Source organism: Dermacentor silvarum, chromosome 10 (assembly GCF_013339745.2).
Source record: "Dermacentor silvarum isolate Dsil-2018 chromosome 10, BIME_Dsil_1.4, whole genome shotgun sequence".
Taxonomy (NCBI): domain Eukaryota; kingdom Metazoa; phylum Arthropoda; class Arachnida; order Ixodida; family Ixodidae; genus Dermacentor; species Dermacentor silvarum.
Genome location: NC_051163.1, coordinates 147,943,912 through 147,968,393, shown reverse-complemented (window position 1 = coordinate 147,968,393; position 24,482 = coordinate 147,943,912). Strand labels below are relative to the sequence as shown.

General features: G+C 47.1%; 1 protein-coding gene across 1 annotated transcript in view; it reads left to right on the top strand.

Moving 5' to 3' along the window:
• The window catches only part of LOC119431903 (uncharacterized), a 50,577-nt gene extending 26,937 nt beyond the window's left edge, over positions 1 to 23,640 (top strand). Inside the window, exon 2 of the mRNA XM_037699345.1 lies at positions 23,385 to 23,640. Coding sequence (XP_037555273.1) covers positions 23,385 to 23,640 — 256 coding nt within the window. The remainder of the gene's footprint in view (positions 1 to 23,384) is intronic.
• Positions 23,641 to 24,482: the final 842 nt, after the last annotated feature.

Sequence of the window (24,482 nt, the reverse complement as noted above, 5' to 3'; positions counted from 1 at the left end):
CCCCTTGTAGTGACTGTCGAAATGCCTGCTAACGGTACCATTAGGTTCCTAGACGTGAAATTAGTGTTCACTGATCACCGTACATGTTGGTGTTATGCACCCAGAGCTAACAAAGCGCTTTTAGCATTTTTCTAACCATCCTAAACTGATAAAACGTAGTATTAGTTGAAGATGTGCTTCAATAACGCCGTCTTGCTGCCATTTAGTGCCATCCAGCTTCAACGAACAAGTTTCAAGGCTTTTAAAGTCCGGTTACCCAACTGATGTGTTGGTGTCAGTCGCAGAGGGTGTCCTTCGACGCAAGAAAACCAGTATTGGTTCTTCCAACGCGGATGCTAGGCCTCCTTTTCAGAAGCGTAATGTAGCAGTTATCCCTTATATCCATCAAGTGTCGCACAATCTGAAGAAACTAGCTGCTCGGGACAATGTACAAGTTGTTTTCTCAGCACCTAGCAAGCTGGGTAGGTTATGTAGAACTACTGACCCGACTGAGAAAGTAAAGAAAAGCTGCAAAAAGCAACACAAGAATGTGTTCACTGAGTGCAGATCGGGCGTCGTTTATCGCATTCCGTTGAAGTGCGGCCGATGTTACGTTGGGCGGACGGGACGCTGCGTAAATGAACGGCTCAAGGAGCATAACTACAAAGTTAACAAAACGCCTTCAGATGGTTTTCTAGCTATTCATTGCCATACCTGTGGGTGTCTCCCTCTCTTTGACAAAACGCAGATGATGATAGTAGCCTTTCTTATTTACCGAAATTCACCCTTTCTGCTCACGATTAATCCGCGTTTTGTACGTCTAGAGCAACACCTGTAGCCCACCGTGGTGGCTCAGTCAGCTCAGGCGTTGCGCTGCTGAGCACGAGATCGCGGGATCGAATTCCGGCCACGGCGGCCGCATTTCAATGGAGGCGAAATGCAAAAACGCCCGTGTGCTTGTGTTGTAGTGCACGTTAGAGAACCCCAGGTGGTCAAAATTATTCCGGAGCCTTCCACTACAGCGTGCCTCATAATCAGAACTGGTTTTGGCACGTAAAACCCCAGAAAGAGGACGAAGACCTGTAGCGAAGCCAGATATCGGTTTCTCCAAGCTTATATGAAAAGGGCGTTACCCAATACAGCCATGTGCTTGGCGGCTGTGTCTGATAATGCAGGGTGTTCAAAGATAAGCTTTATGCTTTTCTTAAAATTAGGCACGCGAAAACCACTTTTGCAAATAAGTTATGTAGCCAGGGGGGCACAAAGTGAGATGATAATAATCACTGTGAGCAGCCCCATTAACTAAAATTGAACAATTATTTTTTTTCGACTGCAATAAGTGGGTATGTTTGTATTGAAAACCTAGAGGCAGTCGCGTTTCTTACTGCAGTCGATCTGTCTGCCCCTTAATTTCTTTAGATAATGAAGTACATGTATTTGTGGACTATTCAAAATTCAAAGTTAATTATTCAATTTTAGTCAATTCGGCTGCTGACAGCGATAATTATCATCTCACTTTGTGTCCCCCTGGCCACATAACTTATTTGCGCAGGTGGTCTTCACGTGCCTCCCAGTGCCCAATTTTAATAAAACTATATATAATGCTTAATTTTGAACACCCGGTATATATCTAGCCTGTATTGTTTCTTAAAATAAAATTTGGGATGATATGTTGCAGGTTCGTTATACATGCGTAAGCACGGGTCGGTCCTTGGAGTTCTGTTGGGACACCTTGTTTTCCTTAAGGAGATTCTTGGTGTTCGGCTGAGACACCTTCGTTTGCTTTGGAGCTCCAACGCGGCAACCACTACGCTGGCTGTTTACGATATGCGAATCACCGCGTATGAAGACTCACGATGCCACCTACAAGAAGAACGATGTGGTGTAGTAGCCGAGAGCGCGAGCCAGCGTCTTTTATGTTTTGCTTCCCACGCGTCGCCATCCTTTTACACAAGGCGCTCACCTGCTCCCGTTTCTCTAACCACGCGACGCCATCCTTGGCCCGCGCGCTGGCGTTGGCCGCGGACGTCACGCTCCCCCACTTCGCAGCCGCTGCTCGAGACTTCGCCCCACTCCGCGAGAACGCCCACTCAGATAAACGGATCCAGAGGCTTTGACGCTACTATGCTTTATGTGTGGCAATAAAACTGCGAAGTTACAATGAAAAACTTATTGCGTACGAACGGTACTGTGCTCGTACTGGATATTGTCAACGTGTAACTGTGATCACAATGAGTGCTACAGTTACAAAAAAGTTGCCCATGCGTAGTTCTTAGTTTAGCTGTTGTTATTATTTATACAAGGTTTGTCCGAAAAGTAATGTCAGTGAGTCGATTAAAAAGAAATTATTGACCAGATCGGTACAACACAATAAAATGTTTCAAAATAGGCTCCTCCTGCGTCGTTACATTGCTTCTAGTGAGATTTCCAACCATTGAAGCAGTAGGCCTCCTTAGGAATGTCCTTTAGAGCCTTGGTGCAAGCCTCTTCGACTTTGCCAACTGTCGCGAAATGATGTCCTTTCATGTGAATTTTCAAGCGCAGAAAGAAGAAGCAGCCTGGGAGAGCCACGTCAGGACAGTAGGGCGGCTGGTCCGGCGACGAGCAGAGGATCCCCCCTCGTCCAAACTGTCGAACCTCGGTGATTAGCTGGAAGTGATTGGAGACTGCCCGAAGTTCCGTTTGAATGGCTTTTGGATTCTTCATACGCATCAGCCCGCCATTTGTGGGTACCAAAGCCACAGGAACGCTGCTGGTTCCGCTTCGAAGAAACAGCTCCACCGGTATATCCTGAGGAGGGATGGAAGCAGACCAGAGGGAGGCCCTCTGGCCTAGAGATGACACAAATGTGAAATAAAACAATAAATGTAAGAGAATAACCGCCGGCTACTTGACAGCAAACCCGGAAGTAGGCTGGGTCAGGGCTAGGCGATCTTGGGCAAGCACACTCTCTGGAACGGCAGGAACGGCCCGAACGGCTGGCAGGCGTCAAGACCTCAACGTTTGTGGGATTGGGCTTCTTCGAACAATTTTACTTGCTTAAAGTTGTTCGCTGTCACTTTTGTTCGCTGTCAGTCGCGCTCTGTCTTAGACTTATCATTTGCTAGCTCAAGTTTATCATCCTCATCTTGGGCTGTCGTTGATGACGCCACAAGTAGTGATCACCGTCCTATACTGATGGATACTGTCTGCCCCTTAATTTCTTTAGATAATGAAGTACATGTATTTGTGGACTATTCAAAATTTAAGAAAACGTTACAGTCCACGTTAGCATCTTTGATAGGTATGGATAGAGATTCTAAAGCTATACGCCTTTGCGCGGTTTTGAAGGGTACCCTAAAGAAATCTGAGTTTGCAGTATCGAAAGCAAAAGGTAGTTCTGGCTGTCCCTGGTGGAACTCTGACTGTGCCCGAGATTATAGACGCCGAAAGGGTGCGTGGAAGAAACTTCTTCTTAAGCAATGCCCTACAAATTCGAGTAACTATACGTATGCTGCAGTTAGGTTTAAACGAACAGTATCTTTAGCAAAAAGTAATTATGATGAAAAAAGATATAATTTTCTGTCGAAGAGTGGCAATAAAAAAGCGCTTTTTAGGTTTCTTCGGTTTCGCAAGGCTATTCCAACGCCAGTAAATATTGATTCAGTAATCCTATCGCCAAGAATTATCAGAATCACTGGAAAAAATTGCCAGAGGACTAGAAAACCGTTTTACAGCTCAGCTACAATTGAACTTTGTCAAGATTGCATCCGAGGATAGTTTTATAAATGTGACGATTGAAGAGCTTTCGCACGTTGTAAGACTGCTACCTGCCTCAGCTCCAGGTCCAGATGGCATAACAACGAGCATGCTAAAATATTATTCGACGTATCTCCACAGGACCTACTTAATATCAACTACTCCCTAAAGAACAGTTGGATTTCTCGAGATGGGAGGCTTGCTAAAATTCTCCCCCTACTTTAAGAAACAAGGAGCGGGATTGCATATGGACAACGTAAGGCCCATTGCATTAACATCTAACATTATGAAACTAATAGAAAGAGTGTTATACATCCGTATAATGAGGTTTTTAGCTACTAACACTACTGAGCTCATGTCAGATCGGATTTAGACCGGGATGCTCGATTTGGTGTGCGCACGTTGATTTGGAGGGACGTATTAAGCTAGATTTGGAGGGACGTATGAAGGTAGTACAAGCCTATGCCCCAACCTCTAGTCACGATGATGAAGAAATAGAACAGTTTTATGCAGATGTTGAACTAGCAATGAAAAAGGTGCAAACTCAGTATACTTTTGTCATGGGCGACTTCAATGCAAAAGTGGGGAAAAAGCAGGTTGGTGAGCAAGCCATTGGCAACTACGGCATCGATTCTAGGAATGCAAGAGGAGAGATGTTAGTAGAATTCGCGGAAAGGAATAGGCTCCGAATAATGAATACCTTCTTCAGGAAGCGCAGCAACAGGAAGTGGACCTGGAAAAGCCCTAATGGAGAAACAAGGAATGAAATAGATTTCATACTCTCTGCCGATCCAAGCATAGTGCAGGATGTAGAAGTGCTAGGTAAGGTTAAGTGCAGTGACCATAGGTTAGTGAGGTCTAGGATTTCTCTCAATTTGAAGAGAGAGAGAGTGAAATTAGTCAAGAGGAAACAGGCCAACCTAGAGGCAGTAAGGGTAAAAGCAGACCAATTCAGGCTGGTGCTCGCAAACAAATATGCAGCTTTAGAACAGGAAGATGAAGATAACATAGAGCTAATGAATGAAACCGTAACTAGGCTGATCTCAGAAGCAGCAATTGAAGTGGGAGGTAAAGCACCAAAGCAACCTGTAGGGAAGCTCTCCCAAGAAACAAAGGACCTAATAAAGAAACGACAAACATGAAAGTGTCCAACTCAAGAGATCAGATAGAATTCGCTGAACTGTCAAAACTGATCAACAAGAAGAAAGTAAGGGACATTCGAAATTATAACGTGGGAAAAATTGAGGAAGCCGTAAAATATGGACGCAGCATGAAATCAGTAAGAAGAAAACTAGGCATAGGACAAGGCAAGATGTATGCACTGAAAGATAAGCATGGTAATATCATCAGCAATTTCGATGACATAGTAAAAGCAGCAGAAGAATTCTATACTGACCTGTACAGTAGCCAAAACAGCCAAGCTTCTTCCATTCGAAATAGTGATGAACCGGATACAGAAGCTCCTTCTATAACTAGCGATGAAGTTAGAAGGGCATTGAAAGACATGACCAGGGGAAAAGCGCCTGGAGAAGATGGAATAACAGTAGATTTAATCAAAGATGGAGGAGATATCATGCTTGAAAAGCTTGCGGCCCTTCATACGCAATGCCTCACAACTTCAAGTGTACCAGAGAGCTGGAAGAACGCCAACATTATACTTATCCATAAGAAGGGAGACGTTAAAGAATTGAAGAATTACAGACCCATTAGCTTGCTTTCAGTATTGTATAAAATATTCACCAAGATAATTTCCAATAGAATCAGGACAACACTTGACTTCAGTCAACCAAGAGAACAGGCTGGCTTCAGGAAGGGATATTCTACGATGGACCATATCCATACCATCAATCAGGTAATCGAGAAATCTGCGGAGTACAATCAACCTCTCTATATGGCTTTCATAGATTATGAAAAGGCATTCGATTCAGTAGAGATATCAGCAGTCATAGAGGCATTGCGTAATCAAGGGGTGGAGGAGGCATACGTGAATATCTTGGCAAATATCTACAAGGATTCCACAGCTACCTTGGTTCTCCACAAGAAAAGTAGAAAGATACCTATCAAGAAAGGGGTCAGGCAAGGAGACACAATCTCTCCAATTGCTCACAGGGGACCCTGATCATGAGAAAGAAATTTACAGAAGGATAATCAGTCCAGGGGTAGAAGTATTCAAGCTCTTAGACTGGGAAGGATTAGGAGTGAGGATCGATGGCGAATATCTCAGCAACCTTCGGTTTGCAGATGACATTGTCCTATTGAGCAACAATGGAGAGGAATTACAACAAATGATTGAGGACCTTCATCGAGAAAGTGCAAGAATTGGGTTGAAGATGAATATGCAGAAGACAAAGATAATGTTCAATAGCCTGACAAGGGAACAAGAATTCAGGATCGCCAGTCAGCCTCTAGAATCTGTAAAGGAATATGTTTATCTAGGTCAATTACTCACAGGGGACCCTGATCATGAGAAAGAAATTTACAGAAGAATAAAATTAGGTTGGAGTGCATACGGCAGGCATTGCCAAATCCTGACTGGGAGCTTACCACTGTCGTTGAAAAGAAAAGTGTACAATCATTGCATTCTACCGGTGCCAACATACGGGGCAGAAACTTGGAGGTTAACAAAGAAGCTCGAGAACAAGTTAAGGACCGCACAAAGAGCAATGGAACGAAAAATCTTAGGAGTAACGTTAAGAGACAGGAAGAGAGCAGTGTGGATCAGAGAACAAACGGGGGTAGACGATATTCTAGTTGACATTAAGCGGAAGAAATGGAGCTGGGCAGGCCATGTAATGCGTAGGATGGATAACCGGTGGACCATTAGGGTTACAGAATGGATACCAAGAGAAGGGAAGCGCAGTCGAGGACGGCAGAAAGTAAGGTGGGATGATGAGGTTAGGAAATTCGCAGGCTCAAGTTGGAATACGCTAGCGCAAGACAGGGGTAATTGGAGATCGCAGGGAGAGGCCTTCGTCCTGCAGTGGACATAAATATAGGCTGATGATGATGATGATGATGATGATGATGATTAAGCTTGCTCGTCACAGGCGAGTTTGCAGCGCTAGTGGCTCTTGATATAGCTAAAGCATACGATAATGTAGAGCATATCGTTCTTCTCAATATCCTAAAGAGCATGAATTTTCCTCCATATATAACAAATTGGATTTATGAATTCCTAAGATGTAGAAAATTATATTGCTTACAAGGCGGTGTTTCGACGTCAAACTATAATCAGTCCAGGGGACTTCCACAGGGTTCCGTTCTTTCTCCCATTTCGTTTAATATTCTAATGAGCTCAATTCCACTCTGTGATGATATACAAGTGTATGTTTACGCAGATGACGTCGCATTCTTTGCGTCAGCGAGTGACATTCACTCTCTACAAAGAATATTACAATTATATCTAGCAATACTTGAAGATTGGCTTGATGATATTCGTACGACATTAAATGCTAGCAAGAGTGCCTTGCTTGTATTTCCCTTAAATATACCGGTTAATGTCTCCCTTCAATACCATCAAGAAATAATCCCTCAGCGCGACTTTATTAAGTATCTAGGCGTTATATACGATCAAAAACTTAGTTGGTGCAACCACATAGAACATGTTACGTCTAAGGCAGCGCGCGCTGTTGGCATGGTTCGAAAACTCTGTCACCGCCGCTCTGGCCTACGCAGACACACTCTCATTATGATTTATTGTATGTATGTTCAACCCATATTGGAATTTGGGTGTGCTTTATACTCTAGTGGTCCAGCATACAAGATCAACCCCCTCGTTCTTCTACAGCGAGAGGCCCTCCGGATTTGTCTTGGATTGCCAAAATTTGTTGCTAATAATGTATTATATCAAGAAGCCCGATTACCCACACTCGTTATCAGATTCCGCATCCTTACAGTAAAAACCTACTTAAACATTTACGCATCTTTATTGAGACGATCGCAGTATGTATTTATTACAGAAAGACCTGCCTTCTTGGAAGAAACATGGTCCCGCCTATACAGTCCGCAGGTTCTTTTTGTGCAAACTCAACTAGAACCATTAAAGGTTCAGATACGCGAGATCATTCCCCTCAAAAAACGCGTAAATGCTATCAGAATTGAATTTGATGACATATTTCCTTCCAATGCTAAACTCCTGCCAACTAAATATCTAAGCGGATTACTGCAAGATCATTTAGCGCAAATGAAAATCAATACCTGTAATAGCGACGGATGCATCAGTGTATGACGAGAAAGCGGGTATAGGTATATTTTCTGAGGCGCTATCCTGGTCTTATTCAATGCGACTGCCTGATTTCACACCTATATTTCAGGCAGAATTATTAGCAATTATATTAGCTCTTCGTAAACGTCCTGGAAGTTTTTCGACAGCTGTAATAGTAACTGATTCGTTGTGAGTTTGCACAGCACTCCCCTCATCCTCAGACAATACAGTTTTGAACGAACTAGAAAGATTAATCCCTTCGACCTTACGTCTGGTGCGTTTACTATGGGTACCAGGTCACCATGGTTTGCTCTTAAATGAAATGGCCGATGCACTCGCACATACATCCCTACAGGGACCAGTCATGCATGTTCTGCCGACTTCTGCTTATATCACCGCGGCTAGGTTTAGAAATCTATGTCTCTTAAATTACTCTGCAAAACAGACATTCCAAACCACAGACTTAAATCATTTGCTTTACCCTTGGGATAATCAATGGTGTCCCACACGTAAATTGGAAATCTCAATTACAAAATTACGATGCCGTATTCCACCCCTAAATTTTTATCTACACAGGTCTGGTCTGGCGATGACCCCTCTATGTCATTTCTGCAATGAACCTGAAACCATTGATCATTATTTATTAAACTGCCGCCGATTCGCAATCCAGAGAAAGAAATACTTCGAAATTCCGTTTCGAAAATTAGGCATTGCTATAAACACTGAAAATATTCTATCTTTCGGGGCATATACACTGGGTTTTAGCCACAGGAACGTATGCAGGGCCCTATGCGAGTTCCTCGGTGAAACAAGGAGAATACCAAGTTAACTTACTGATGTATTGTTTATTATTATTTTACAAAATTCCAATTTACGTTAATTTACTGATTGATTATTAATTAATTTCGAAAATTCCAATTAAATTGATTGAAATTTATTACCGTCTACTTTGATCTCCTTCCAAAAAGCACACTAATTCCCTATAACATAAAATGAAATACGGCTCTAACATCAGTTAGTTTCATTGCATAATTTCAACCCATCTGTTTAACCGCCGGATTCTTGGCCAATCCCCCGTGGTGGGTATGCGCCATGGCATAGGAAGCAAGCAAGCAAGCAAGCAAGCAAGCAAGCAAGCAAGCAAGCAAGCAAGGCGGCTGGGGAACCGTTGGCATCTTTCAATCGGCCAGAAAGCGGGTCACGAGGAAGGCGCTGCAGGCTGCATGGTGCGTTGAAGTTTCCAATCGCCCCCGATATCAGGCCGGGTGGGATGAATCCTTCGTTTGAGTCGCTTGAGCACTTTCACGTAGAATTTGGCGTTCACGGTTGTGCCATGGGGTACAAACTCACGGTGGACGGCCACTAATGTGAAAGAACACAATCAGCATGGTCTTGACCTTTGACTTGCTATTTCTGGCCTTCTTGGGGCGAGGGGACGCCGAGATGTGCCACTTGGCACTTTGCCTTTTTGTTTCGGGGTCGTATTCAAACACCCAAGTCTTGTCACCTGTGATGGCATTGTCGTAAACGTGAGGGTCACTTTCGCACAAGTCCCAAACCTCCTGGCACGTTTCAACTCGGCTCGATTGTTGGTCGTCCATTAGCATTTTGCGCAAGATCTTCGCGCACGCTTTTCGCATCTGATAATTATTCGTCAAAATCTCGTGAACGGTACTTCTTGTAATGTTTACTGTCTGTGCCACTAAACGGACACTCAATTGAGGGTCTGAGTAAAAAATATCTCTCGTGCGCGTCACATTTTCGTCGGTGCACTGGTCGTTGATGGTGATACAGCGCGGGCTTCATCGCTGACCTCTTCACAACCTTCTAAAAAGACCTTGTGCCTCCGGTAAACTTGACGTTCTGACAAAAAATTATCACCAAAATCTGTCTTTATCAGAAGAAAAGTTTCCACTGCAGACTTGCCGAGTTTCACACAAAACTCCATGGAAATCCTTCGTTCCAACGAGCGCGGCATTACCGCTTGGACGGTAAATGAAAATGAGTTGACGAAAAACCTTTTCCTTATTTCCTTACTCTTCAGATGGTCGCAGACGACTGAGCGACAGCGCGTGCGTAAGCTATCTTCCCCCTCCACCAGTCCCAACTGGTCTTAGTGCGCTGCGACGTAGAGTCGCTTCACAATATAATCACTGACATTACTTTTCGGACAAACCATGTATATGAACACTTCAGCAAGTGATCTCTTTCATTAAGCAGGTTGGTCGCGGAACCGATGGCAGCTAATGAGGCAACCGATGACACCCCAAGGGGCAATTAAGTTGATCAGGCGCGAAGGCGCTCGCACGGACATCGGCATGCTTGGCAAAAGGGACGTCCCCTCGTTCATTCGACGCCACCGACAGGACGACTAAGGCACCGCCGGCGCCAAGAGGTCCAAGGTGTTCATGAGAAAAAATAATTACGGCAACTTCGCGACACCACAACCCGACGGAATACAACTAAGCTTGTGAGGGAGCTTGCTTTACTTCTACATGGATGATATCACTGGTACTCGCGAAAAATACTTCTGAAGAATGCTGGTGGTCATTTTTTTGCGACAGGGCCATCCCCCTGTCAGCGAGGGGGCGATGCAGAAATCTGAGGGGGGGGGGGGGGGTCAGGACATACGGACATCCCCCCTGGATCCGCGCCTGGTTGGAGGTAGTAAGTGTGAACTAACCCGTCTAATAATCGAGAGTGAGCAGATAAACTATCATGGTGACTCTTGTATTAGTAAGACTTCCCTAGCGTTGAGTGACAAGGAACTTGCTTTTTTGCAGCATGTACAAGTAAATTTTCATTGCTGTTTGCACGCCCTGTTTTGTCACCCTGCTCCCCGCGAGCAATGTGGCTCACGTGGTCTGTGACGTACTTCCATGGCACTTTATTGTTCAGCGTGGTCAAGGCAATAAACTTCATTGTTTTGAGTAGCGCATGTGTGTTCGTACGTCTCCTTCTTTGTCCTCGTCCTTACTAAGCGCTGAAATACAGCCTTCGTGTTTAAAAACTCCGACAGTGAACGAGATTATTACTGAATGCCGACTCTTCGAAGAAGCTAAAAGCTGACGTATCGTCCACCAATTCGCCAGCCTTCCGAACACGGCAGCGGCATCAACTTGTGAGGACGTTCGTATGTGGACTCAGCCTTTAACATCGGAGACTATCACACGAATCATTCGACGCCAAATCGAAGCCGCATCGCCCGCACATTTAATGCGAAACCCCAGTGATGCCCAACCTTCAATCACTTATACAATTCCTTGTTTGTCAAGAACTGCGAAACGTGGGTCTTCCAACCACCTGCTCTGCGCACGGCCCTGACACTTACCCTTTGGCCACCTTCAACCCTCTCCAACGCCATTATCCCACTCCGACTTATCGCGATCTGAATGCGTGGAAGACGCCTGACAAGGCAATTTGTTTCTGATGTGGACGTGTTGGACAGATTTCATGACATTGCCGAAGTCCTTGGCCCTCGTCTACTCGACCCAGCTGCTCCAGCTTCCGCTATCCACCCCGAAGTCCGCATCAGGTACCAAGGCAACCTGACCAAGAAAGATCTGCCGAGACCACTACCAACACCGTCCATTACAGCCGCTCGCCCTCACCACGACGCCGACTTTTTCGGTCACCTCCATCACGCGGTTCCCCGGCCCTTTCTAACTCCCGCCATTTTCCATCGGGAAACTGACGGCTGCAGATCCTGGAGCTGACGCTGCTATTCTGACGCCCTAAAGGCAGCGATTCGCAGCCCGGACCTGACTGAGCAACAATGGTTCGTCCAGCAAGCCTTCGATGCGGCCAAAAGGCTCTTCCTGCCGGCCCCGACGGGGCAGCAGCCCACTTTGTGAGGCAACTCGCAACTTGTAGGACCCAATAAATGTTTTCCTTCCTTCCAATTCCTCTGTTCACGCTCCCTGCAAATCGGAACCTGGTCAACGTTGAAGTGGATGGCCTAACTGTTACAGCTTTGATTGACACCAGCGCCAATATTTCGGTCATGAGCTCTCATCTCCACCAGAAGTTCAAGAAAGTTATGTTAGCCCACGTACAACACGTCGCCCATCACGTGTTGTACGTGTGGCCGACGGTGGTACGTCTCCCATAGCTAGCCTCTGTACCGCACGTGTCAGTGTTGCCGGTCGTCAAACTTCTGTTATGTTCACCGGCCTCGCCTGCTGTTCCAATGACGTCGTTCTCGGTCTTGACTTTCTGTCCGCCCAATCCGCCCTCATCGATTGTTCCACTGGTACTCCAAAGCTTGACTTACCAAGTGTAATTGACAACTCGGACCAATCAAGAGTCGGCTCTGTTGTGCTGAGCATCTCTGTTTGCCGCCACAAGCCGTGACTTGTGTTGCTGTGAGGCTCTCTCCTCCAGTACCCGACGCCTATTATGTGCTCGCTCCCATCACCGCCGTTCTGTTGACGCACAGTGGTGGTTTTCGTCACCCTGTTATAACTTTACGGGAATCTTACTTGTGTTCCTGTGATCACTGTGCTCCCAAGTGCCCCCACATTGCATTTCACTCGCTATGCTGACGCCCTCCTACGACTAGGTTATCTCGGCCTTAGTCTCCATCTGATTGTGGTCGCTCGCACACCACCGATATCCATGTCCTCTTGGAGTGCCGGGAAGCCGAAACAGAGAAGGAACCATTTTCCTCTTGCATACCGCTACCATATCCCTCTCCATCAGAGTATGTTTCTTGGCAAAGAACCGCTCTTTAATACCAAAGCAGTCCTAGGTTTTTTTAATGACGTGGTACTACATGTGATTAGCCCTAGATATTCGTAGCACATCCTCCCGCCAGAGGTTGCTGTTGCGATAGTGCTCAGTATAGCACATGCCTCCAGGCCTTTATGTTCAAGGGCTCTGTTGAGGCAATAGTGCTTCATGCCAATTTTCGCATCGGACATACTTTGCAAATAGTAACGTTTGCAATGCATATTTAATGCTCATAGCACAAGCCATCAGTCATTTCCATAATCTTATTACCTGTAGATTTTATGCACTTTACAGTGACTATTTTTAGGCCCCCTTACAGCCACGTCATATCCACCACTCGTAATTCATCGCTTCAATTCAAACTCATTAACACTGGCCTGGCGCTCTTTGGCCATTATTGGCCCTTGCGCCATTAAACCCCATATATTATCATCATCATCACCGATATCCCGTCTTCTTCACCAGAACTGTCTCCTCCCGACCTGAATAAAATGATCGTTCCAGACCTTTCGCGCCATCACGCTGATGATGTCCTTCATCTGCTGTTCTATAATAGGGGCGTCTTTGACCTTTCTGAGCATCCTCTGGGCCAAACCTGCGCTGTCAAGCACCGCATAAACACTAGCGATGCCCATCCGATCCACCAGCACGCCATACCGCGTATCTCCAGGTGAACGCCGCATCATTCAAAAGGAGGTCGACAAGATGCTCGCCAACGATATAAACGAGCCCTCCTGCAGCCCCTGGGTTTCTCCTGTGGTTCTTGTTAAAAAGAAAGATGACAGTTGGAGACGCGTGGACTACCGACATCTTCACAAGATCACCAAAAAAGACGTGTACCCGTTCCCACGCATAGACGACGCCTTGGATTGCGTTCGCGGCGCCAATTTCTTAAATCGACCTTCGGTCAGGGTACTGGCAGATCGCCGTTGATAACCTGAACCGTGAGAAGACCACTTGTGTTACCCCTGACGGCCTTTATCAGCTTAAAGTCATGCCCTTCGGCTTCTGCAACCCCCCGGGAACCTTCGGGTGCATGATGTACACCCTCTTAGACGGTTTTAAATGGTCCATTTGCCTGTGTTATCTTGATGACGTCATTGTATTTTCACCGACATTTGAACCGCATCCCCGACCGACTGTCTTCTACCCTTTCCAGTAGTGCACCCAGGATCTCTGCCAGGGGGTGACAATTTTTGTGGGGGGAGGTAGGGAAGCAAGCACTCTGCATAATATGCAATTTCCTTACTTTAACCAGAGGAATCCTACAGCAAATAAAACGCCTAATAATTATAATTATGACAGCAAGGATGATGATGATCTTGATTTCTTCAGCGTTTTACTCAAAGTAATTCATGAGTGAATGAATAAATACAGTGTTTTTGTTAATCAGGAACATTTGACCTCCAGCCACCTCCTGAATTGTAATAACAATGTGAACAGAGCGCTCAAGGTAGACATTGGACTGGTGGGGCTGGACGCGTGGGGGGCGGGGGGGGGGGGAGGGGGGTTAACTCGGCCTCAAGGTGGTGGGGTTCCAACACTTGAACCCCCGCCCCCCGTTTGTGCGCCACTGGCCCTTTCTGTGTTTCGCAAAGCCAGCCTGCAACCTAATTCATCTAAGTGCCACTTCGGACGTCAACAAATTATCACGCTCGATCATCTCGTCGACTCAACCGGTGTTGGCCCCGACCATGACAAAGTTCGAGCTGTGCAGCGGTTCCCCGTTCCGACTTGCACAAAGGATGTTCGTAGCTTTCTGGGACTGTTCTCTTACTTCCGTCGCTTTGTGAATAATTTCGTGGAAATCGCACGCCCTCTCACAAACTTACTAAAGAAAGGCGTATCATTCTTTGGGGTGCGGCGCAGCCTGCCGCCTGCTCTACCCTCATCACGCCGCTCACTGCGCCACCTGTCCTGGCTAAAATTCGATAGCTACGCTCCATCAGGACTCCGCACCGATGCCAGCGGCTACGGAATCGGCGCTGTTTTAGCCCAGCATCAGAATGGGCATGCCAGTGTTTACGCCTATGCTAGCCGTCTGCTTATCCTAGCTGAACAGAACTACTCTATTACGGAACGGGAATGTCTTGCTCTCACGAATGTGCGGTGAGCAAATTCCGCCTCTACTTACATGGTCCGGCATTTCACCGTCACTACCGATCACCACGCACTTCGCTGGCTTTCATTTCCTGAGGATCCCACTGGGCGTCGTGGTCGCTGGGCGCTCCGGCTCCAAGCATACACTTATGCTGTTTCTTATAAATCTGGTCGATTACACCGGGACCCTGACTGTTTGTCCCGCAATCCCGTGGATCCGCCTGAAGCCATCAACGACGCACCTTCTCTCCGTTTTAAACCAGATCCGTGATGAACAGCGCCGTGATCCCATTTTAAGAGAGTTTATTCAGAAGATGAAATACCAGTCGATTTAATGAAAGATGGACGAGATACCGTGCTTGAAAAGCTTGCGGCCCTTTATACGCAATGCCTCACGGCTTCAAGTGTACCAGAGAGCTGGAAGAACGACATTATACTAATCCATAAAAAGGGAGACGTTAAAGAATTACAGAGCAATTAGATTGCTTGCAGTATTGTACAAAATATTCAAGATAATTTCCTATAGAACCAGAGCAACACTTGACCAGTAAACCAAGAGAACAGGCTGGCTTCAGGAAGGGATATTCTACGGTGGATTATATTCATGTCATCAATCAGGTAATCGAGAAATCTGCGGTGTACAATCAACCTCCTTATATGGCTTTTATAGATTATGAAAAGACATTTCATTCAGTAGATAGCAGCAGAGATACAAGATAGGGCCTTGCGTAATGGAGTACATCAGACATACGTGAATATCTTGGCAAATATCTACAAGGATTCCACAGCTACCTTGGTTCTCCACAAGTAGAGTTACGTGTCAAGAAAGGGGTCAGGCAAGGAGACAGAATCTCTCCAATGCTATTCACTGCATACTTAGAAGTATTTAAGCTCTTAGACTGGGAAGGCTTAGAAATAAGGATCAACGGCGAATATATCGGCAACCTTCGGTTTGCAGATGACATTGTTCTATTCAGCAACAATGGGGACGAATTACGACAAATGATTGAGGACCTTAACCGAGAAAGTGTAATAGTGAATTCAATAGCCTGGCAAGGGAACAAGAATTCAGGATCACCAGTCAGCCGTCTGTAAAGGAGTACGCTTATCTAGGTCTATTACTCACAGGGGACCCTGATCATGAGAAGGAAACTCAAAGAATGAAACTGGGTTTCAGTGAATACGGCAGGTATTACGAAATCCTGACTGGGAGCTTACCACTATCGTTGAAAAGAAAATTGTACAATCATTGCATTCTACCGGTGCTAACATATGGGGCAGAAACTTGGAGGCTAACAAAGAATCTTGAGAACAAGTTAAGAACCGCACAAAGAGCGATGGAACGAAAAATGTTAGGCCTAACTTTAAGAGACAGGAAGAGAGCGGTTTGTTTTCGGAGAGCAAACGGGAATAGCTGATTTTCTAGATGACATTAAGAGGGGAAAATGAAGCTGGGCAGGCCATGCAATACGTAGGATAGATCGGTGGACCATTATAGTTACAGAATGGTACCAAGAGAAGGGAAGCGCATTCGGGGACGGCAGAAAACTAGGTGGGGCGGTGAAGTTAGGAAATTTGCAGGCGCAAAGTGGATTCAGCTAGCGCAAGACAGGGGTAATTGGAGATCTCAGGGAGAGGTCTTCATCGTGCAGTGGACATAAATATAGGATGATGATGATTCTTATTATTCCGATTTTACTTTTTTTACTACGATATTTGTTTATTACAATACATTTTTCGCACTTCTGGCGGTTAGACGCAGCTGAGGCATAACCGGCCAAACGGTTTTGTCACCGTTTTTACAAGCGGCATCGGCCGGTCGTAAGCTCGGGGGGGGGGGGGGGGGAGGGGGCGTACTCACACAAACCACCAGAACCTAACAAATAACCGTTCCGTTCTCAAAAAACGGTATAACACAAGAGTGCAAGTCCTCGCCGGAATCGACGCAAAACGACGCAACAAAGAATCTCGAGAACTAGTTAAGGACCGCACAAAGAGCGATACAATAAAACATGTTAGGCCTCACTCTAAGGGACAGGCAGAGAGTGATGTGAATCGGAGAGCAAACGGGCATAGCCGATTTTCTAGTTGACACAATAAAAGAGCAGCATTGTTCTATAACAATGACAAACATATTGCTGCATTTCAAAGCAAATAAAACATCATGCCACCACTGTTCAAAAGCAAACGAAGTGTTCTTTTTACATTCCCTAAGTGAGGCGCAAAAGGGCATCTGCTGCTTCGTAGTGTCCGCTTTCTGTGTAATTTCCAAATCATACTCTTGGAGCGCCAATGCCCAACGTGTGAGCCTTGCACTGGATTGAGTCGAGCGGCCAAAGAAATTCAGCCGGTCGTAGTCAGTTGTAACCCTTACCTACAGAAGCAAATCTACTTTATTACAACGAATACATCCTGTGCCTCTGCGGTCCATGGCTGCGTATTTAGGGCTCTCTTGTTCCTTAGCCCTGTCAATGGCAGGACTAGCCTTGTGTATGTAATCTGTGACGTAGTCTCAATAATTCAGAAGTCTCAGAACACCCCTCAAATCTTCCTTTGTCTTGGGCCACCTGAGCTGCTGGATGGCGTGTATCCTATCTAAATCACGATCATGAATGCCAGAACCCACCTCCTACCCCAAATATTTCACCCGCGGCTTTGCAAAGGTACATTTTGCCGGATTTGCAGTTCCGCCGATTGTATTGCTTGGTGAACTGTGCTCAGGTGATGAAAATGATCCTGCCAGGTCTTTCAGAATACCGCCACATCACCAATGTATGCGTTCACGTACTGACTGATTTGCAAGTAGTTGATTGAATATCCTCTGAAATGTTGCAGCAGACTTCCCGTGCATATAAGCCGCTGGGTGTTGGAAACGCGGTAAGCGGTCGAACACACGCGTCACATCGAAAACAGATACATATTTTTCCTTTTGTTATAGCTTCCCCCTTACCCATGGGTAGGCTGTCTCGTTCCGTTGTGGAGTTGTGTCGTACATGTGGGCTCACGACTCCTTAGCCCCTGCTCTCCCAGCTCGCATCGACCTGGTCTGCTCGAGATAACCTCCTGAAAATCAGCCAGCACTTTACTTAGCACCCCTTTTTGGGGATTCCACAGGTTAATGGCCTTCGTGGCCACGACACATCATAGCGCCGGATTGTTATTTAACTATACGAGAAAACACAACTCCACTCTCCGGTAGTCGCCGCACACTCGATTGGTCCATCTTTTTTACCGACACAGACTATCGGATGGGCGAAGAAGCTGCGCACTGGATAGATAAAATTTCTTCATACCAGCTCGCTCATTTGCGTCTAAGCCATTGGCACCTCGTACATGTGGGCTCGCGACTCCTTAGCCCCTGCTCTCCCAGCTCGCATCGACCTGGTCTGCTCGAGATAACCTCCTGAAAATCAGCCAGCACTTTACTTAGCACCCCTTTTTGGGGATTCCACAGGTTAATGGCCTTCGTGGCCACGACACATCATAGCGCCGGATTGTTATTTAACTATACGAGAAAACACAACTCCACTCTCCGGTTGTCGCCGCACACTCGATTGGTCCATCTTTTTTACCGACACAGACTATCGGATGGGCGAAGAAGCTGCGCACTGGATAGATAAAATTTCTTCATACCAGCTCGCTCATTTGCGTCTAAGCCATTGGCACCTCGTACATGTGGGCTCGCGACTCCTTAGCCCCTGCTCTCCCAGCTCGCATCGACCTGGTCTGCTCGAGATAACCTCCTGAAAATCAGCCAGCACTTTACTTAGCACCCCTTTTTGGGGATTCCACAGGTTAATGGCCTTCGTGGCCACGACACATCATAGCGCCGGATTGTTATTTAACTATACGAGAAAACACAACTCCACTCTCCGGTTGTCGCCGCACACTCGATTGGTCCATCTTTTTTACCGACACAGACTATCGGATGGGCGAAGAAGCTGCGCACTGGATAGATAAAATTTCTTCATACCAGCTCGCTCATTTGCGTCTAAGCCATTGGCACCTCGTACATGTGGGCTCGCGACTCCTTAGCCCCTGCTCTCCCAGCTCGCATCGACCTGGTCTGCTCGAGATAACCTCCTGAAAATCAGCCAGCACTTTACTTAGCACCCCTTTTTGGGGATTCCACAGGTTAATGGCCTTCGTGGCCACGACACATCATAGCGCCGGATTGTTATTTAACTATACGAGAAAACACAACTCCACTCTCCGGTTGTCGCCGCACACTCGATTGGTCCATCTTTTTTACCGACACAGACTATCGGATGGGCGAAGAAGCTGCGCACTGGACAGATAAAATTTCTTCATACCAGCTCGCTCATTTGCGTCTAAGCCATTGGCACCTCGTACATGTGGGCTCGCGACTCCTTAGCCCCTGCTCTCCCAGCTCGCATCGACCTGGTCTGCTCGAGATAACCTCCTGAAAATCAGCCAGCACTTTACTTAGCACCCCTTTTTGGGGATTCCACAGGTTAATGGCCTTCGTGGCCACGACACATCATAGCGCCGGATTGTTATTTAACTATACGAGAAAACACAACTCCACTCTCCGGTTGTCGCCGCACACTCGATTGGTCCATCTTTTTTACCGACACAGACTATCGGATGGGCGAAGAAGCTGCGCACTGGATAGATAAAATTTCTTCATACCAGCTCGCTCATTTGCGTCTAAGCCATTGGCACCTCGTACATGTGGGCTCGCGACTCCTTAGCCCCTGCTCTCCCAGCTCGCATCGACCTGGTCTGCTCGAGATAACCTCCTGAAAATCAGCCAGCACTTTACTTAGCACCCCTTTTTGGGGATTCCACAGGTTAATGGCCTTCGTGGCCACGACACATCATAGCGCCGGATTGTTATTTAACTATACGAGAAAACACAACTCCACTCTCCGGTTGTCGCCGCACACTCGATTGGTCCATCTTTTTTACCGACACAGACTATCGGATGGGCGAAGAAGCTGCGCACTGGATAGATAAAATTTCTTCATACCAGCTCGCTCATTTGCGTCTAAGCCATTGGCACCTCGTACATGTGGGCTCGCGACTCCTTAGCCCCTGCTCTCCCAGCTCGCATCGACCTGGTCTGCTCGAGATAACCTCCTGAAAATCAGCCAGCACTTTACTTAGCACCCCTTTTTGGGGATTCCACAGGTTAATGGCCTTCGTGGCCACGACACATCATAGCGCCGGATTGTTATTTAACTATACGAGAAAACACAACTCCACTCTCCGGTTGTCGCCGCACACTCGATTGGTCCATCTTTTTTACCGACACAGACTATCGGATGGGCGAAGAAGCTGCGCACTGGATAGATAAAATTTCTTCATACCAGCTCGCTCATTTGCGTCTAAGCCATTGGCACCTCGTACATGTGGGCTCGCGACTCCTTAGCCCCTGCTCTCCCAGCTCGCATCGACCTGGTCTGCTCGAGATAACCTCCTGAAAATCAGCCAGCACTTTACTTAGCACCCCTTTTTGGGGATTCCACAGGTTAATGGCCTTCGTGGCCACGACACATCATAGCGCCGGATTGTTATTTAACTATACGAGAAAACACAACTCCACTCTCCGGTAGTCGCCGCACACTCGATTGGTCCATCTTTTTTACCGACACAGACTATCGGATGGGCGAAGAAGCTGCGCACTGGATAGATAAAATTTCTTCATACCAGCTCGCTCATTTGCGTCTAAGCCATTGGCACCTCGTACATGTGGGCTCGCGACTCCTTAGCCCCTGCTCTCCCAGCTCGCATCGACCTGGTCTGCTCGAGATAACCTCCTGAAAATCAGCCAGCACTTTACTTAGCACCCCTTTTTGGGTTTCCACAGGTTAATGGCCTTCGTGGCCACGACACATCATAGCGCCGGATTGTTATTTAACTATACGAGAAAACACAACTCCACTCTCCGGTAGTCGCCGCACACTCGATTGGTCCATCTTTTTTACCGACACAGACTATCGGATGGGCGAAGAAGCTGCGCACTGGATAGATAAAATTTCTTCATACCAGCTCGCTCATTTGCGTCTAAGCCATTGGCACCTCGTACATGTGGGCTCGCGACTCCTTAGCCCCTGCTCTCCCAGCTCGCATCGACCTGGTCTGTTCGATATCACCTCTCGAAAATCAGCCAGCACTTTACTTAGCACCCCTTTTTGGCGATTCCACAGGTTAATGTCCTTCGTGGCCACGACACATCATAGCGCCGGATTGTTATTTAACTATACGAGAAAACACAACTCCACTCTCCGGTAGTCACCGCACACTCGATTGGTCCATCTTTTTTACCGACACAGACTATCGGATGGGCGAAGAAGCTGCGCACTGGATAGATAAAATTTCTTCATACCAGCTCGCTCATTTGCGTCTAAGCCATTGGCACCTCGTACATGTGGGCTCGCGACTCCTTAGCCCCTGCTCTCCCAGCTCGCATCGACCTGGTCTGCTCGAGATAACCTCCTGAAAATCAGCCAACACTTTACTTAGCACCCCTTTTTGGCGATTCCACAGGTTAATGGCCTTCGTGGCCACGACACATCATAGCGCCGGATTGTTATTTAACTATACGAGAAAACACAACTCCACTCTCCGGTAGTCGCCGCACACTCGATTGGTCCATCTTTTTTACCGACACAGACTATCGGATGGGCGAAGAAGCTGCGCACTGGATAGATAAAATTTCTTCATACCAGCTCGCTCATTTGCGTCTAAGCCATTGGCACCTCGTACATGTGGGCTCGCGACTCCTTAGCCCCTGCTCTCCCAGCTCGCATCGACCTGGTCTGTTCGATATCACCTCTCGAAAATCAGCCAGCACTTTACTTAGCACCCCTTTTTGGGGATTCCACAGGTTAATGGCCTTCGTGGCCACGACACATCATAGCGCCGGATTGTTATTTAACTATACGAGAAAACACAACTCCACTCTCCGGTAGTCGCCGCACACTCGATTGGTCCATCTTTTTTACCGACACAGACTATCGGATGGGCGAAGAAGCTGCGCACTGGATAGATAAAATTTCTTCATACCAGCTCGCTCATTTGCGTCTAAGCCATTGGCACCTCGTACATGTGGGCTCGCGACTCCTTAGCCCCTGCTCTCCCAGCTCGCATCGACCTGGTCTGCTCGAGATAACCTCCTGAAAATCAGCCAGCACTTTACTTAGCACCCCTTTTTGGCGATTCCACAGGTTAATGGCCTTCGTGGCCACGACACATCATAGCGCCGGATTGTTATTTAACTATACGAGAAAACACAACTCCACTCTCCGGTAGTCGCCGCACACTCGATTGGTCCATCTTTTTTACCGACACAGACTATCGGATGGGCGAAGAAGCTGCGCACTGGATAGATAAAATTTCTTCATACCAGCTCGCTCATTTGCGTCTAAGCCATTGGCACCTCGTACATGTGGGCTCGCGACTCCTTAGCCCCTGCTCTCCCAGCTCGCATCGACCTGGTCTGTTCGATATCACCTCTCGAAAATCAGCCAGCACTTTACTTAGCACCCCTTTTTGGGGATTCCACAGGTTAATGGCCTTCGTGGCCACGACACATCATAGCGCCGGATTGTTATTTAACTATACGAGAAAACACAACTCCACTCTCCGGTAGTCGCCGCACACTCGATTGGTCCATCTTTTTTACCGACACAGACTATCGGATGGGCGAAGAAGCTGCGCACTGGATAGATAAAATTTCTTCATACCAGCTCGCTCATTTGCGTCTAAGCCATTGGCACCTCGTACATGTGGGCTCGCGACTCCTTAGCCCCTGCTCTCCCAGCTCGCATCGACCTGGTCTGCTCGAGATAACCTCCTGAAAATCAGCCAGCACTTTACTTAGCACCCCTTTTTGGCGATTCCACAGGTTAATGGCCTTCGTGGCCACGACACATCATAGCGCCGGATTGTTATTTAACTATACGAGAAAACACAACTCCACTCTCCGGTAGTCGCCGCACACTCGATTGGTCCATCTTTTTTACCGACACAGACTATCGGATGGGCGAAGAAGCTGCGCACTGGATAGATAAAATTTCTTCATACCAGCTCGCTCATTTTCGTCTAAGCCATTGGCACCTCGTACATGTGGGCTCGCGACTCCTTAGCCCCTGCTCTCCCAGCTCGCATCGACCTGGTCTGTTCGATATCACCTCTCGAAAATCAGCCAGCACTTTACTTAGCACCCCTTTTTGGGTTTCCACAGGTTAATGGCCTTCGTGGCCACGACACATCATAGCGCCGGATTGTTATTTAACTATACGAGAAAACACAACTCCACTCTCCGGTAGTCGCCGCACACTCGATTGGTCCATCTTTTTTACCGACACAGACTATCGGATGGGCGAAGAAGCTGCGCACTGGATAGATAAAATTTCTTCATACCAGCTTGCTCATTTTCGTCTAAACCATTAGCACCTCGTACATGTGGGCTCGCGACTCCTTAGCCCCTGCTCTCCCAGCTCGCATCGACCTGGTCTGCTCGAGATAACCTCCTGAAAATCAGCCAGCACTTAGCACCCCTTTTTGGGGATTCCACAGGTTAATGGCCTTCGTGGCCACGACACATCATAGCGCCGGATTGTTATTTAACTATACGAGAAAACACAACTTATTATGCTCGCAGGAACGAAGAAGCCCAGGAGAGGTTCCATGGCTACGTCGGTGCCATCTATTCTGGCGATATACAAGACAAAAATCAGGCACGCTCCGCTCTGGGCGGCATCTACCACTTCTGCAGCACCATGGCCGCGGGCGTCGTGCGAGCCTTCAGAGGGGTTATCGCAAACGTGACAAGGTTTTTCGACAAGATCGTGGGGGGCATCGGAGAAATGTTTCCGAGACTTCTCGGCTCCAAGGAGGGCATCAACTCCGGCATCTAGCTTGTTTATGGCAATAAACTACTGGTCGGGGCACTGTTCTTGTCTTTAAGTATAATTGAAAGTCCGTGGCGATATTGCTTCATGGCGAACACAGTGGCGTCGATATTATTGCCGCACGCGAATAAAGGCTGTAGCACAATGTTTTGGAGCGTGTTTTCGAGCACAATATTTCGCGCGTGGTCGCGGGGGGTTGGGGCGAGTGGGTTGAGATTTCACCACCGATACAAAGGCATGAATTCATAGAAAGCGCGTGCTTTCGCCCAACCGAGTTGCGGGCCGGTCATCGCTGAACGCCAACTACGGATGTGCTGGTCAACGGTTCTCTTACTCAATGAAAGAAATATATGCCTTTAAGCGCATCATTACTTTAATAAAGCTAATAGCCTGGCAACGGCAGGGAAAATTGGTTATGCCTCCCATCGGCCATCGTCAAATCGGGTCACAGTATACGGACCCTCAGAAAAAAATTAAGGACGCTTAAGTTTCGCTTTTAAGAGTGGAACGCGATAGCATTTAAAGATCCCTTACTGCTACTCGTGGTTCCAGACCACTGCAGCTTATATAACCGTTATGGTTACTGGCAAACACTGGCGGCGAACGCCATGCACGTAGGCCAGCTTTCTCGCAGAAATGTGGCCTCTTGCGTGAGCCGATCCCGGAGATTGTGCACAACCGCGCCAAAGAAATGTTTGAGGTTTCCGTATTTGTTTCGCACTTTTATTATTTCAGTCCGACAAGATTTAACATAAAAGGAATGCGCTGTGGGTGTTTTGTTTCATGACATTTGTTTGTGGATTGTCATTCTCAAAATTCCGAGGAATAGCTTTGCCAAGAATGCAAGA